This window comes from Diaporthe citri, assembly GCF_014595645.1.
Source record: "Diaporthe citri strain NFHF-8-4 chromosome Unknown scaffold_1, whole genome shotgun sequence".
Lineage (NCBI taxonomy): Eukaryota > Fungi > Ascomycota > Sordariomycetes > Diaporthales > Diaporthaceae > Diaporthe > Diaporthe citri.
This window is the reverse complement of record NW_025064846.1, coordinates 7,493,044-7,508,450: the sequence shown is the minus strand read 5'-3', so window position 1 is coordinate 7,508,450 and position 15,407 is coordinate 7,493,044. Positions and strand designations below refer to the sequence as shown.

Genomic DNA, 15,407 nt, shown 5'->3' with positions numbered 1-15,407 from the left:
AAAATAAATAATAATTATTAAATATATTAATATAAAAAATTAATATATTTTATTATTTATAATTATTTAAAAAGCTTATTATTTAATAAATTAAGTTATAAAATTAAGTTTTTAAAAAAAAATAAATTATTAAGCTTATTTTAAATAAATAAATAAATAATTAAATTAATTTAAAATAAATTTAATATTTTAAAAAATATATAAAATATTAAATAAAAAATAAATATTAAATATTTATTTTTAATAAATATAAAAATTATATATTAATAAATTTTAAAAATTATTATAAAATAAATAATATTATTATATTTATTTTATTTATTTTAATTATTAAATATTATATTATATTTATTTTTAAAATATATATATAATAATTAAATTAATTTTTAAAAAAATTAAAAATTTTTTTAAAAATTTAAATTTTATTATTTTTAAATTTAATATTTATTTATATATATTAAAGTAATTTTATCTTATTTTTTTTAAAAAATAAAAGTTATAAATATTATTTAATATTTATAAATTATTTAATAATTAAATTTTATTAAAAATAAAATCTTAATATATTAAGAAAGCTTTTTTATATTAATTAATTTAATTATTAATTAATTATTAAAGAATTTATAAATAATAATATATAAAATTATTATTTTAAAGAATTAAATTTATATATTTAAAAATATAAATATAATATTTATAAAGTATTAAAGAATTAAAAAGAATTAAATATAACTTAAAAAAGTATTTAATATTAAAGATTTTTAAGTAATAATTAAAAAAAAATAAAAAAAGTAATTAATTAATAAAATAAATAATAATATTAAAAATATAATTTATAATAAATTAAATAAATAATATTATAAAAATTATAATAAAATTAAATATAATATAAAAATATATAAAAAAAAAAGAAAAATTTAATAAATTTAATTTTAATTATATTATAATAAATTTAATATAATTAATATTAATTAATATTAATATATTTATTTTAATAATATATAATAAATTATATTTTTAATAATATAATTAATATTATTTAATATAATATTTATATTTTTTATGAAAAATTATTTAATTTAAACTTATATTATATTTATATTAATTTTTTTAAATTAATAAAATTAATTAAAAATAAAAAATTTAAAATAATTAATATTAATTAATATTAACTTTTATTAAATTTTTTATATTAAATAAATATTAAAATTAATTAAAATTAATAAATTAATTAAAAGTATTTAATTAAATAATATATTATATTAAATATAATAAAAAATATATAAAAAAAAATTTAATAAATTAAATTTTAATTATATTAATTAAAAATAAAGAATTTAAAATAATTAATATTAATTAATATTAAATTTTATTAAATTAATTATATTAAATAAATATTAAGATTAATAAAAATTAATAAATTAATAAAAAATATATTATTAAATAATTTATTTTATTAAATAATATATTATATTTCTTTATTTATTTATTTTATAAACTTTATTTATAAAATTTATTTAAATTTAATTAATATTAAATATATATTTTTTATTAAAAGTTAATTAATTTAAATTAATATTATATTTATAATAATATCTTTAAATAAATAAAATTAATTAAAATTAAGGAATTAAAATAATTAATATTAATTAATATTAAATTTAATTAATTTCTTTATATTAAATAAGTATTATAATTAATAAAAGTTAATAAAAGTTATAAAAATAATTTACTTATTAATATAACTTATTTATTAATAAATTATATTATATATATATTATTTTTTATAATAAAGATTATTAAATAAATTTAATATTAATATAATTATTATTTATTAAATTATAATTTTTAAATGTTTAATATAATATAAAATAAACTTAAATAAACCTTATTAATAAAGTTTATAAAATAAATAAATAAAATAAATAAAAATTAATTATATTATTATGCTTTATAAATAAATATAAGTATTATTATATATATAAAAATATTAAGACTTAAAAACTTAAATTATAAATAAAAGTTTTATATTTATATTTAAATTTATATATTTATTCTTAAATATTTATATTTTAATATTATTACTTAAATATTATAACTTTATAATTTATTATTTCTTTACTTATTATATATTATATTTATACTTATATTTATATTAATAGCTCTTTATTTTATTTTTATTATTATTAATATTTTTTTAAGTTTTTATATTTTATTTTATTAATATAAATTTTATTTCTTTTTATAAATATCCTAAACTCCTTTTATAAATATATAAGTTATTATAAAACTTTTTTAATATTTCTACCCTTATAAATGCTAATAATTAATTCCTTAAATTTTTATATTATTTTCTTAAGCCTTATATTTTTATAATAATATTTCTTTATATAAAATAAATAAAAGCTTATTTTTAGTTTTTTTCTTAAGCGCCTTATTAATAATTTAAAGCTAATTATACAGCTCTTTATTTATTATATTATTAATATATTTTTACTTAAAGCCTAAAAATAGCTTTATTATTTTATAATACTTAATTTATTTATTCTTTTTAAGCTTTATTATTATTAATTCTTTATATTTTAATATGCTTTAATTTAATGCTTATTAATTATAAAAAAATACTTACTTTTTTAGCTAAAATAATAGCAGTTTATATAAGCTTTATTAATACATTCTTTAATATTATTTATATACTTTATTTTAAGTTTTATATTTTTAAAATATTAATAAATCTTATATAACTTAATAACCTTATTATTATAAAAAAGATATATTATTATTATATAAATTTATTAAGCAATATTAAGCTTATAAATATTAAATTAATTAATATAATTCTTTTAATATTACTTAACTTAAAATAAATAAATAATTTTTTATAAATAATATTAATATTTTATAATAAATAATAATAATTAATAATTAATAAAGTTAAGATATTATAAATAAAAGTAAAATATAATAAAATAAAATTAAGATATTATAAATAATAATAAAATATAATAAATATAAAATTAAAATATTATAAATAATAATAAAATATAATAAATAAAGCTAAAATATATATAAATAATAATAAAATATAATAAATAAAATTAAAATATTATAAGTAATAATAAAATATAATAAGTAAAGTTAAAATATTATAAATAAGGTTAAAATATTATAAATAAGGTTAAAATATTATAAGTAATAATAAAATATAATAAATAAAGAAAAATAAAAATAAAATATTAAAAAATATATTTTTACTTATTTAAATATTATTAAGAAATATATATATATTATTATAATTATAAATATAAAATTTATTAATAATTTAAGTAATATGCTTAAAATTATTTAAGTAATTATTTTAAATAATAAGATTATTTATAAAGAATTAATTAAATTAAATAAAGTTCTTTAAAAATTAAAAAAATATAATTAAGTTAAATTATATATAATTAAAGATAAGAATAATTATAAATTTATTATAAAATAAAGTATTAATTATAAATAATTATAAGGAGCTATAATAAAAGTATTATGCAGGTGGGGTTATTAGGTATGGCGGATAAATGGTAGGGTGCAGGTAGTGGGAATCTGACTTTTTAGATATTTATCGCTCTGGACCGCCGTAGCCAGGCGAAGCCCGACCGGGTTTGAGGTTACATCTGCAAGTGCTGTCTTTCCCCACCGTCGTAGCGCTGCGGCAAGCTTATCTCAACTATAATACTATGGCCGATGCGGTCCCACCTGTGGCCTGTTAGACCAGAGGCATAGGCTTGAGTGAACTTGATGATTGTGCCGATAGAAAACAACAAATAGCTATGTCCGAAGAGGAAGTACCTAAGTAGGCAAGTGGCCCTTCTTTATCACGCGCAATATTTTCAAGAAAAGCACTGTCAAGTGGAGTTTCGTGACTCCACAGAGAAACACGTTGAGGGAATATTCTGTACAAAGTTCCTCAAGTCACCAGGGCAATAAGGGGCTCCTCAGAAAAGTCTTTTCATTCAACTCAGTCCGGAAGTAGTATTTGAAATAGCGGAATATCAAAGCTTGCGTGTGATCAGGAAGGCACACATGTCAGCCCTTCTGGATCTCAGGCCTTGCCTCTCTCGCACGTGAAAAGTAGTAGGAATGAATCGCAAACGCCAAATTCTTCTAGTTGCAATACTGACCCTATTATATAGGCATATCCTCAAACTCATCTGGCATAGGCAAATGCTCTATCCAGCATTGAATGGCATTGGCAAAGAGCTGTGGGAACTGCAGGTTCCAGGAGAGTATGGCCTCACGCACGTGGTAGGCGCAGGTTGTAGAACCTTCACCTCCATTGCTTTGAGATTTGAGTAGTTTTGCAGCTTCGCGTACACCATCTGGATCGTCTGACTTCCCCCCTGCAACCATACATATTCTTTTGTCAGCTACGCCAGCCTCCACGAACTGGACGTCTTGCCATTCCTTAGCATATGCGCATCCAGCTTCAGCAAGACGTGAGCTTCCGTTTCGCTTGATCGAATCCAACAACTCGTCCTTGTGGTACTCGCCGCTATACCCAGATAGTTTGAAAAACAGCGAGCCTGCTTCGGTGAATTAGTATCGTGCGACAACAGTGACGAATTCGAGCATATCCCAATGAGATGGGATAAAAGACTGTGAGAGAGCTTGAAAGACACTTACGGGAGTGCAAGATCGACCAGAGCCCAGCGTAGAGGAGTCTAGGATGCCTAGCAACTGTGAGACGCACACCTTTTTGCGGCCATGCCCCTGAAACGAAACCACTCGAAACGACACCAGGATGTCTCCTGACGATGTCCAAGACAATGAACCCGCTCGTGCCCATTCCAACGCAATGTGCACGACCATCATGAGCATGCTCTTGAATCATCGCTGCGACTAGGTCGGCACATAGACCAACTGAATAATCTTCCTTTTTGCAAATATTGCGAGATTTAGAATGGCAAGGAAGGTCTGGTATGAGCAGATGGTACTCAGCAAGTTTTGGCCATATATGCTGCCATTCGAAGTGAGAACTGACTACAATATTGGGAATTAGCTATCGTGAGCATGTTGAATACTTCCGGTTCAACGCTGGTATAGACAGTGGTTATGATCTACCCTCACATGATGACCCTGCCAAAGCTGCTACTCATCAGAGAGACGATGGGCCACAATGTGGCTAGGTGGCCCTGAAGACCAGTCTCTGCAATGAAGACTACAGGGCTGGGTCGGGAGTAAGGATAATGTGGTTTCGGGAGGGGAGACTTGACTGGGACCTTACAAAGCATATGTAGCAGGACGACTGATACAAGAGCGAATGGATTCATCTCGAGGAAGAACATGGGTTTGTTTGCTGATATTTTTGTCTCATTGCTTCCTGTCATGGTTGTGTGTAGGCTTGCCGCTTCTGAGTCTTGGTCCTGTGTCGACATTGTGCTCATCCGCCGTCCGTTGGGTGTTAGCATCTGAGGCATGGCTGGTGTTGTCTTGCTTGCTGGGCCACAGCAACAGATAGCTATGCTGCCTGCCAATTGAAGATGTTTCCCAGTTTTCGAGGCGACAATATTGGGGCTTAGAAGTTCGACTGCAAAGGGCGACTGCTGAGGCACTGCCTAAAAGCAGCTTCGGGATCGAGAAACAACTGTTTTCAGACGACGCAGATCGAGTAGTAGACTCTGTGGAACGACCGCGACACGCAGGGTTTTGTTGCCCCAGGGAGACTTTTTTGGCAGGCCCACTGGTCTGGGACACCTCCTAGTTTAGTTGCCGGCCAGGCTATCCCTGCTTGTCAGTGTCACCCACACTTCTGCAGAAGCAAGCCCCAAGTATGGGTGCACAGGCACATGGAGTGATAGGCATAAGCTCGTTGTTACGTCCCTGAGCGCCAAGAAGCAATTGAGCCTTTGGGGCTGCGCCATTGCTCCCAGTTTCTCGAGGTCTAGGGTTGCAGATCCGCAGGTGGTAACATGACTTGACTGTTTTGGGAGACACTCAAAAGTGGCCTGATAATCTCACTGGACTACGGGTCAAGGATGGCCCTTCCTTAGATTTCTCTTCTTGGGCCTGAGTGGATCAAGCCCCTTGATCTCTGGGGATTGAGTATTTACGGGGTCGCAACAACGCGCAAGCATAGGAGCAGTCTTGTGGCGTCCAGATCTTATGCCGAGGACTACAAGGGAGCCAACTTGAGGCTCACTTCGGCATCCCTAGACATCCTGAATGCGCTCTTCATACTCTGCTTTCCTTCCTTGGTTTTTTTTATCTTCTTTTTTTTCTGTCTTCTTTCGTTATCTAAAAGTGCCTTCCTGTGCAAAATAGAAAGCTTAGCGGAGCCTTTCTAGAGTCTTGAGCCGCCCAGCAAGGCATTCAGAACCGATCGGATGTAATCAGAGAAAGCAGCCATGGTAGATAGACCCACGTCTATCACCTTGCGGCTGAATCATGACTATCCACGACGCGGTCTTGCCGCTGACTCCAACTCGTGTAAATGGGGAGTCGTACCGGTTTTGGAAACTGGGAGCAGCCCTTGGTGATGCAAAACTGTGACATATGTGAGGCCAATTCTTTGATTCCACGCCATGTGGATCTGGCAGAGAGATGCTCGGTCACAGGGGGATCTCAAAGATGTGCGCGCATGCAGGTGATCGATCTTTGCCCCAGTACAGTTGCAATCATCCCGAAGCTTGTCTGCATACCGTGCAGGGACTGTGAGTCTATCCACGCAAGCACAGTACACTGTACGAACATACATGCTATCGTAGCATTTCCAGGTGGGTACTTCCCGATCGAAACGCCCCGGGAGACGACGGATGGAGTGTCATCCTGCGAATACAGGCCAGCAAACACGGTAAGTTGCTTGCGCTAGTCATGGCCTGATCCCACCTTATGCATTAATCGTGATTATCCGCTCCCGGGCACAAGTTGTGTTCATACCTCGCGCCATTTCAGAGGTTGGCGTTGGCGATCTTTCGCTACAGCATCTGAGAGCAGCATGCACGCCCGTGGGATTTGTGGAAGCACCCATCGGCTGTTGTTCCAGATACGGATTGAGACCTTCCATTGGTATTTTAGGGGTTGGATGACGTGATTATGACGAGACATGCGGAACTAATTCATCAGAACTGAAGAGGGCACCCTCCATTTCCTCTACAGCACAGTTCAGTTGATGCGTGCCGGCTCCCTCCTTCCCAGAATCTCAGGTCAAAGTAGGCACGACCCAGTTCTTTGTCCACTGCGACATGTCGACATTGCTGGGGCTCTTCTCGATTTCCCCTGGGGCTGATCCAGTCTTCAGCAAGAAGTAGTTGATGTACGCAGTCAGATCCGCCTGCTGGGAACTGGGGAACTGGCAGTGATTGTGACCGCCAACGAGAGAGAAGCCCATGTTCGTGGGCACGCCGTACGCCTTGTAGATCACCCTTCCTGCCTTCATAGCTCCAGTGGTGGAGACGGGGCCCAGCCAGTCAATGTCGTTCTCAATGACAAACAAACCTCGCGGAACCGTCATGGCTGCCAGGAAGTGATGGTCCTCGGGCATAGTCGATGTCGCCTTGGCATACGTGTTCAAGCGCGTCGAGAACCAGACATTCTCGCCAATGATCTGGCCTGCTGTTTGGATGTTGGCGCCGGCGCTCTTTTGCTGATCACTGATGCGCCAGCTCTGCAAACACAAGTCAGCGGTCAGAAACAAGGCCCAGGGCTGCTCTCGAGGGAGGAGAGTCGGGTGCTTACCGCAGCGCCACCGGATCCAGATTCTTGTGGGAGGGTCAGGGCAATGCGCTTGACGAAGGCTCCTACGATGAAAGCCCCCTTGCCATTCCGGGAACATCCCGTGACTCCAAGCCGCGTGGGGTCAATGCCAGAAGTTGTGTTTACTTGCTCCAGTGCATCGATGAGACGGTCGACCCCCCAGGCAGGCAGTGAGGGCTCCGGCACTGTGCGATGCGCCGAACAGAGTGTAGAACTTGCCCTGACCACGAGACGAGCTCGATGCCTGAGAGGCAAAGTCATCATTGTTGAAGTTGATGGTCGCCACCCCAGCAGGGATGGGGAGCGAGGAGCCGCCTATGGCGATAATAGCAGGGAAGGGACCACTCCCAGAAGGCTTGCTGATGGATGCCGAGTAGCTGACAGACTTCCCACCAACAGTTACAGCAACCGTGAGAGAGTTGCCCGAGAGCGTGCCCTTGACTGAGTCGGGCGGCGGTGGGTAGTCGCCCAGTTCATATTGCTGCATGATCTTGCTGATCTCCTGGGCCCGACAGTCAAAGTCGGCCTTGGTCGTAACCTTCTTGCCGTCTGCAAAGATGAAAGGGTCTGGAAGCTGCCCGTTGTTCACGGTCGGAACGCTCGAGGGAACGGAGCATGTCGTCTGGCGCCCGACGATCTCGGCAGCTGGCATCGCCAGTGCTGCACCAGCCAGGAGAGCTGAGCTCAACAATTTCGTGAAACCCATGATGCTTGGATGTTGATGGAAAGGCTTTGGAGGTTGATACAAGGCTGTGCTCAGTCTTGACCCGGATGGTAGGTGGGGACATATTTAACATCTTCCTGGCCATCTATCGGAACCCAGTTCTGCAACTCGACGAGCGTCATGTTACTCATGGACCTCTATCGGTCTGTTTAGATCGGCATCCCACCATCCGGTCAAAAGGAAACCAAGAGCCCCCGGGCGTCGGCTGTGTGCGATGTGTTGCATTGTAGTCGTACCAAACATCTCAATCCGACTTCAGGTCGCCCAGAACGGAGGTCTGGACTATACCGAACAACCCAAAGGGCGGTGCTCGTCTGCCAGAGTTCATAAGAGAAAGCATAATAGTCATGTATTCTCATAAAGGTGACGGCATTACCAGGACAGGGTAAGTATTCAGGCTATTTGTGAGCCCTAGAGCTGTTTTGCCGGTCACCTATCATTTTGCCGCCCTTAATGAGGGCTCATTACTCCGCTCGAGCCTTCCGGCAGAAGGAATCTAGAGCGTCACTCAATGATCTGTTATATATCCCTTCTAAATGCTGAGACTTCCCAGAAGCAGACACGGCGTTTGAGGCGCCGACTTGGCTCCTACTCAGTTGACCATCGCTGAACCAACCTTCTTCACAAACATTGAATTCTTGAACAGAAGCCGCGAGAAAGCTTTCTCATCTGCCCTATGCAGTCTTTTAAGGTAGCTGGCCCATAGAGAACCACAATTTTCCGAGCAACACACTTTTCGCAAAGCTTCTATCTCTCCATTCATAGAAACCTTGTCCATCCTTGATCCGCAGCACACGGAGCCTCAGCCATGAATTATAGGCTTGAGTGATACTGCACACCCATATAGACAGCTTTGATCATTCTTCTGACGTAAAATCCTAACATTGATTTGCATAACTTTGAAAAACCCTGCTGTCGAACAAACTGCTCCCGGAACGGTCAACATGGAAGAGCCACTCACTCTAATGGATTTTATCATCGATCTAATCACGAACTCTACGAGGATCTCAAGTCGAGAACAGGGCCGTAGCAGAAATTCCCAATTTGGGACCAAGGTACGTGCAACGCCGTCCAGGACAGCAGCCAGGACGGCACTGCGGAGCACGTGGTTTTTATAGTTTTTTCTCGGCGGGGGCTGAAGGAGCAAATGGTCAAAGTTGCCACTACTCTTACGGCAGTTGGATCTGACATGGACCAGAACGTCAGCTTCTCGTCTTTTTAGTCGCGGATGAGATGACACACTGTGACGTCGTCTTATGCATGTCATATCATCTACTGTCCAACACCATTATCCGACCACATGCGCTTGACCTTGTCTTGGGATCTGAAGCCACACCGAGGCTGAAAAGGTGGATATTTTGTGTCTTCGGACTCATTTGTTCCATCGAATTCTCGGCACATCCAGACTCCCACTGTCTCGTGGCGCACAATAGCCCTGGATCGTCATTTGACAGCTCTAAATGGTCGATATCCAAGATTCTGAAAGTCAGAAGAAGCCGGTAGTTGAGAAGATTGCTATGGAACATTCGCACAATTACGAGAAATAGCTGCAAAATCGCACTGAGGTGAGAGTGAAGCATGCTTCGGGCTCTCACACAGCGCGTGTTCCCTATCTATTCGCTATGTTTAGGGACCAAACCCTAGGATCACATTCATCAAGGTTCCTACTTTGCTGGTCACCATACTCCAGCCCCCATCGGAAGCAATGCCATCCCTGAGCTTCGGAACGCAAAGACTGCAGCAACTTGTGTAGGATCGCTTTCGAGATAGATCAATACTGCAGACTGTCTAAGGACAGGAGACTATGAATGCACCTAATATCATGTTGTGGTGTCCAGCTTCTTGATCAACGCCTCTAGGTTGACCTGCATCTCGTAGAAGATGTTGATAGCCTGGATTATCTTGCCTTCACTCGTGCCCCTGCCACTGCGCGTGAAAGCTAGCCTCCAAGCACTCTCATCCTGTAGGATTGCTGTATAGTCCTCGTCGGCAGTATTTTCAGCCGTTTCCAGGACAGAACCTATGTCTCCCTCGTAGTCATTGCAACGCGTATCAGATAGTTGGGCGAGAAGAGGCGGAGAAACAGTGATGTGGTCAACGCCTGCTAGTACCAGGACCTCGTTCATTGATGTCAAGGATGCAGGAAGAACTTGAGTCCTCGCTCCGATCCTGCGGTAATAGTGCTGCGCTACACCACAGAAAGCGAAAGCTTTGTTTTGATCGACGTAGCTTGGCACAAATTATTAGTCCAGTTTTGATAAGACCAGTTGCTGCACAAGCAAGCGCCTGTGCCGGTTCCAAGGGCGGTTCTCCAGTCTATGCATGAGAATGCACATGCCTCTGGATATAGACTTACCCTTTCTCAAAATGAACCTTTAATTCATTGACATATGGCGCGATGTAAGTGCAGTTGACTGCAGCTGCCAGCGCAGCCTGCTCCATGCAGAACATCGTGGTCGCTAAGCAAGCAATGCCGCGTTGCTCAAGCTCACGACAGGCCTGCAGGCCTTCCCACGTCGCCGGAATCTTGATACAGACGCGTTTCGTATCGTATGAAGGTGCCAGATGCTTGAAAATAGAGACAATCCCTAGAAAGAGATTGGTCAATACATTCGAGCAATGAAACTATTGACGGTCTTGTATGCAGTTCTCGACGTACTCTCCCCATTCTGAATGGTTTTCTGCACATCGTATGACCAACGGGGATTGGTCTGGATATGTGAGTAACCAGTCAAGTTTGGCACAATAGCGAGTGCCAGTCGGACCATGGCAAAGTCGACCGCGAGCTCTTCCAGAGCTGCGCCAGACTGCTGAGCCAACATCCAGTGTGCATCTCGAATGCTGTCTTGGATGAGCTGTTCGTGGACGAGCTTACCACCGGCGCTAGTCTTGGTGAGTTCGGAAAAGGCGATGGCCTGTTGGCAGATATGGAGTAACCAATGTCAGAATTCTCGGGTGCCTGTTGTGACGCTCGCGTAGCATGGCACGGACCTGGTTCGATGTACAGTCAACAAAAGGGCCCAGCGTCTTGGCCACTGGCGATGGGTTAGTCAAAAGTTCGAACTGTCAGAAGACGAGCACACCACCGATGTGTGCCTATCAGCTCGGAACCCTGCAAGCTAGCCGGCAGCTCTTCCGACCGACTTGTAGGCACTGGATCCTTCGATGCCGGCCACCTTGTCCTTGTTCTCAACAAGCACTCACCTTCACTGTCAAGTGTGTCGCAGTCAACCGCGCTGAGCTCGCGGAGCTTGTGCAACAATGTGGTTGAAGACATGCCAGTTACTGGTAGGCAAGGAGATGGTGTGGTCAGGCAGTTTGAGTTAAAGTGAAGCTTAGCAATAACCGACCATGAAGCACCACTTTGGTTTGGTTTGACACTGCTGTGTGTTCATGTGAAGCAAGAACACCTCAACATTTCAGTAGTCGATGGTATCCACGGGACTGGCAGCACAAAGTGGAGAGGGGTGAGAGTCACCCGTCTGGTTAGGGCAAGACCTCGCCGGCGATGGTAGTCACAAGCCCGGCAAGCCCCAGATGCCCTCACTGCCAACCGTTACCCCGCCTCGATTTGCTTGCCTTGCCAGGCGAGAACCAACGACGTGGTCGCTGGCCATCCTTGCAGCTGGCCTGCCCCGGTCGGAGAAGGATGTTGGGCCGTTGCGGAGCCGGTCCCGATCGGGCGCCGCAACCCTCCCCCCCCCCCCCCCCCCCCCCGTTCGGCGGCCCCCCTCCCTCGCCCCCCCCGCGTTCGGCCCCCCCTCGGCTCCCCACTCTCCGAGCACTCGGCGGCCACTGGCACGTCCGAGCCCGAACAACGGACGTCGGCACAAAGGTATTTTGGCGAGCCCAATTAGCAGTGCTTGTCGCCCGTAAGTTGAGCCATGCGACAAAGAATGGCTGATATGTACTCTTAGTGGTCCCTTCCTTCTATACGAAATAAGACGGTGGCACATTTCACTTACTTCAGCACACGGACGAAAAGAAGAGCAGGGCATGCCTGACATTATATATGCCCAGCGCCGAGTTGGCCGCACCCTTAGGTGACGCAGGCGGCCTGTGAAGCCCGGACTCAGACCGGAAGCGAAGAGTTGAGGTAGACATATGGAGGTGACGAGGAAGAAAAGGAAAAAAATATATATATAGAGACACAGGATTAGGCCTCGCACTGTTTCCGGGGCACCGCCAGTGCTCCATTGAATGACTGTGTCATGTTCATGGGCACCCAACAGTCTAGCGCGAATTACACGCAATCAACACTTGTTAGGGGACGGCTTCTTGCTCGCGGCTGCGGAGCATCCCGCGGGTAGCTCTCATCGAGTGGAGTTGTGATGCCGGTGTAGATGCCGGCGTAAATGCCGGCGTAGAGTATTACTGTGCAGAATGGCCTTGGCGATTGGCGATTTGGGCCCCAGCGAGGACGGCCTGCAAACAATGCAATGCAGACCGCCCGCACTAGTGAGGTACGTAGCGGTACAGACATGCGTCCTGGGCTCGGACTTGCCCCGGATTTACACGTACCGTACCCTTTGCCTGAGCAGTACGATTCAAAGAAGTTGAAAGCTCAGGGCCAGCCAGATCACCAATGTCCCCCCGGATTGAGGTTTGTGGGGTGGTTTCCAGAGTAACTACATGTCTCTCTGAGCGGGCAAGATCAGTATGCCCTGACTAGGATTCGAGATGACCCCAAAACTCCCGCGACGCGATTTCATCTGTTCTGGGCGGACTTGTAGCCCGGACATCCCTGGTGTGTGGGGACCTGCCACTGCATGTAACGACAAGTCCATCGACTTCCAAGTCCCGTGCGACAGTAGCCGCGATGGCAAGCTGCGGCAAAGCCTAGTGCTACCAAGCACAGCACTGAAGACGGTCAGTCAACGGGGCGCTCAAGCCACGCCGACTGCGTACCCACAATGCGTTTCGTCATCGGTGCCTTGCACTTCACGTACTGTGTATCCCTGGAACTCGGTTCAACTGACCGTTCCGGACGGGGCGTTCAACATCCCCGAGAGAGGCTGGTATTTAAACGGCGTCTCCCAAGACCAGCATTTTGTGTCCATGTTGATAGCCCTCGCAGCGGCGCCTGTTAGTGTTGAATCAACGCCAACATGTTTCTCCTCTATGTCCTCGCCCCACTGTGTATCGTGGCACTCTTAATCCGCCGCCTGTACAAATTCAGAAACTACCCAGACGCGCCTGGGCCAGCAATAGCGAAATATACGCGTTGGTGGTATCTGAAGAAAGTATATGAGGGCAAATTTGAACAATGGGATGTGGACCAACACGCCCGTCATGGTATGCACCAGTCCGATTTTCAGGTTCTGCTCGAGTATATTCAGACGAGGTAATTCATTGCTCACATTGTCCACTGTCAAAAAAAAATAGGACCGGTCGTTCGCGTCGCTCCGCAAATGTACAGCATTGGCGACCCAGCAGCCATGAAACCTATCTACGGCATTGGTTCGCCCTTGAGGAAGTCGTCGTGGTATGACTACTGGGGGGACCCCCGCGTACCAAATGATAACCTGTTCTCTGCCCATGATCCTTCCTTCCACGCTGCGATGCGAAGGAAGATGGCCAATCTTTATACAATGACAACCATTAAATCATACGAGCCCTACGTCAACAACTGCGTACGCGTGCTGCTAGAGCAGTTTGACCGATTCGCCACAAAGGGTGAATGGTTCGACCTCCAACACTTCACACAGTGTTATGCGCTTGACGTGATTGGGGAAATAACCGTCAGTTCACTCCCACACAATACTAGGGCTCAACTCGACCTTGTCACTGACATCCCCGTGTCTCATTCATGCAGTACGGCAACCGATTCGGCGTTCTAGACTCCGGTGGTCAAGACGTCGATGGTATACTAGCGTCGCTCGAGAATACACTAGCCTTTGCAACACTGGCCGGCATTGAGCCGAGATTCCTCCCGCTCTGGTTATCGTGGTACGGAAACCCAGAGCGTCCCATCCGGGCGTTCGACACCAGGCAGCAAGAGTTGCGACGAGAGAAGGGGGCAATCAATGGTGCAACAGACTTTTACACCAAGTGTGAGGCACTAGGAAACAAGGACCCGGCTGAGTGGGCGAAATATCGAGGTTCGACGGCGATGACTCAAAACGTGGCAGCCGGCAGCGACACAACGAGCATTGCACTGACAAGCGCAATTTTCCATATCATCAGCAACCGAGAGATCTATCTCAAGCTCAAAGAGGAGATCCGAACTGCAGAGGAACTAGGCAAGGTGGATGACCCAATCACTTTTGACCAGGCGCAGGCGTTGCCTTACCTCGGCATGTGCATCAAGGAAGCAATGAGAATTCATCCATCCACTGGTCTGCCGCTATGGCGTGTTGTCCCAGAACCAGGAATGACTATATCAGGCTCATTCTTCCCTGCAGGAGTAGGTCCAAGTTGTTAAGCTTATACAATGCAACAGATTGCTGACGGAGTGCGGCACTACAGGCAATAGTGGGCATCAACACTTGGGTAGCCCATCGTGACCCCCAGGTGTTCGGCCCTGACCCTGATGTCTTCCGTCCTGAAAGATGGGACCCCGAAACCAACGACCAGGAGAAGCTGAAGCAAATGGAGGCCTATTACAGTAAGGTCACACCGCCCTACCTTGAACGTCCCTCCATTCTAACGCCACCGTCGTCAGTGCCTTTTGGAGCTGGGACGAGAACATGTATTGGCAAGAACATCTCTCTTCTAGAGATATCCAAAGTTATCCCGCAGCTGCTAAGGCGTTACGACTTTGAATTGGCAAGGCCAGGCCAGCCGATAGATTCGTTGAATTACTGGTTCGTCAAACAGCGCAACCTGCTTGCAAGGATTCGTCAGTGAGCGGCACAGAGTCTTATTCTAGTCTTTTCATGGCTCCCGTACATAATGCAGTTGGGACAGCAGTCTGTACATGACCAAGAACAGGCGGTAGGCGCTG

At 41.4% G+C, this 15,407-nt stretch overlaps 4 protein-coding genes across 4 annotated transcripts; 1 reads left to right on the top strand and 3 right to left on the bottom strand.

The window, feature by feature from the left end:
• Positions 1 to 4,170: 4,170 nt before the first annotated feature.
• On the bottom strand, positions 4,171 to 4,876 carry INS49_001994 (uncharacterized protein; the record flags this gene model as incomplete). Its single annotated transcript, XM_043162813.1, has 2 exons — positions 4,171 to 4,568; positions 4,669 to 4,876. The coding sequence occupies 2 exons, from the start codon at positions 4,874 to 4,876 to the stop codon at positions 4,171 to 4,173; spliced, it is 606 nt and encodes a 201-aa protein (XP_043031319.1).
• A 2,307-nt stretch (positions 4,877 to 7,183) lies between these two features.
• On the bottom strand, positions 7,184 to 8,443 carry INS49_001993 (uncharacterized protein; the record flags this gene model as incomplete). The annotated part of the gene is made up of 3 exons (XM_043162812.1): positions 7,184 to 7,648; positions 7,720 to 7,781; positions 7,864 to 8,443. 3 exons carry the CDS (start codon positions 8,441 to 8,443, stop codon positions 7,184 to 7,186), a joined length of 1,107 nt encoding a protein of 368 aa, XP_043031318.1.
• Positions 8,444 to 10,281: 1,838 nt separating this feature from the next.
• On the bottom strand, positions 10,282 to 11,738 carry INS49_001992 (uncharacterized protein; the record flags this gene model as incomplete). The annotated part of the gene is made up of 5 exons (XM_043162811.1): positions 10,282 to 10,690; positions 10,818 to 11,049; positions 11,121 to 11,376; positions 11,453 to 11,496; positions 11,666 to 11,738. The coding sequence occupies 5 exons, from the start codon at positions 11,736 to 11,738 to the stop codon at positions 10,282 to 10,284; spliced, it is 1,014 nt and encodes a 337-aa protein (XP_043031317.1).
• A 2,134-nt stretch (positions 11,739 to 13,872) lies between these two features.
• On the top strand, positions 13,873 to 15,401 carry INS49_001991 (uncharacterized protein; the record flags this gene model as incomplete). Its single annotated transcript, XM_043162810.1, has 4 exons — positions 13,873 to 14,202; positions 14,277 to 14,867; positions 14,930 to 15,120; positions 15,362 to 15,401. 4 exons carry the CDS (start codon positions 13,873 to 13,875, stop codon positions 15,399 to 15,401), a joined length of 1,152 nt encoding a protein of 383 aa, XP_043031316.1.
• Between the last annotated feature and the right edge of the window lie 6 nt (positions 15,402 to 15,407).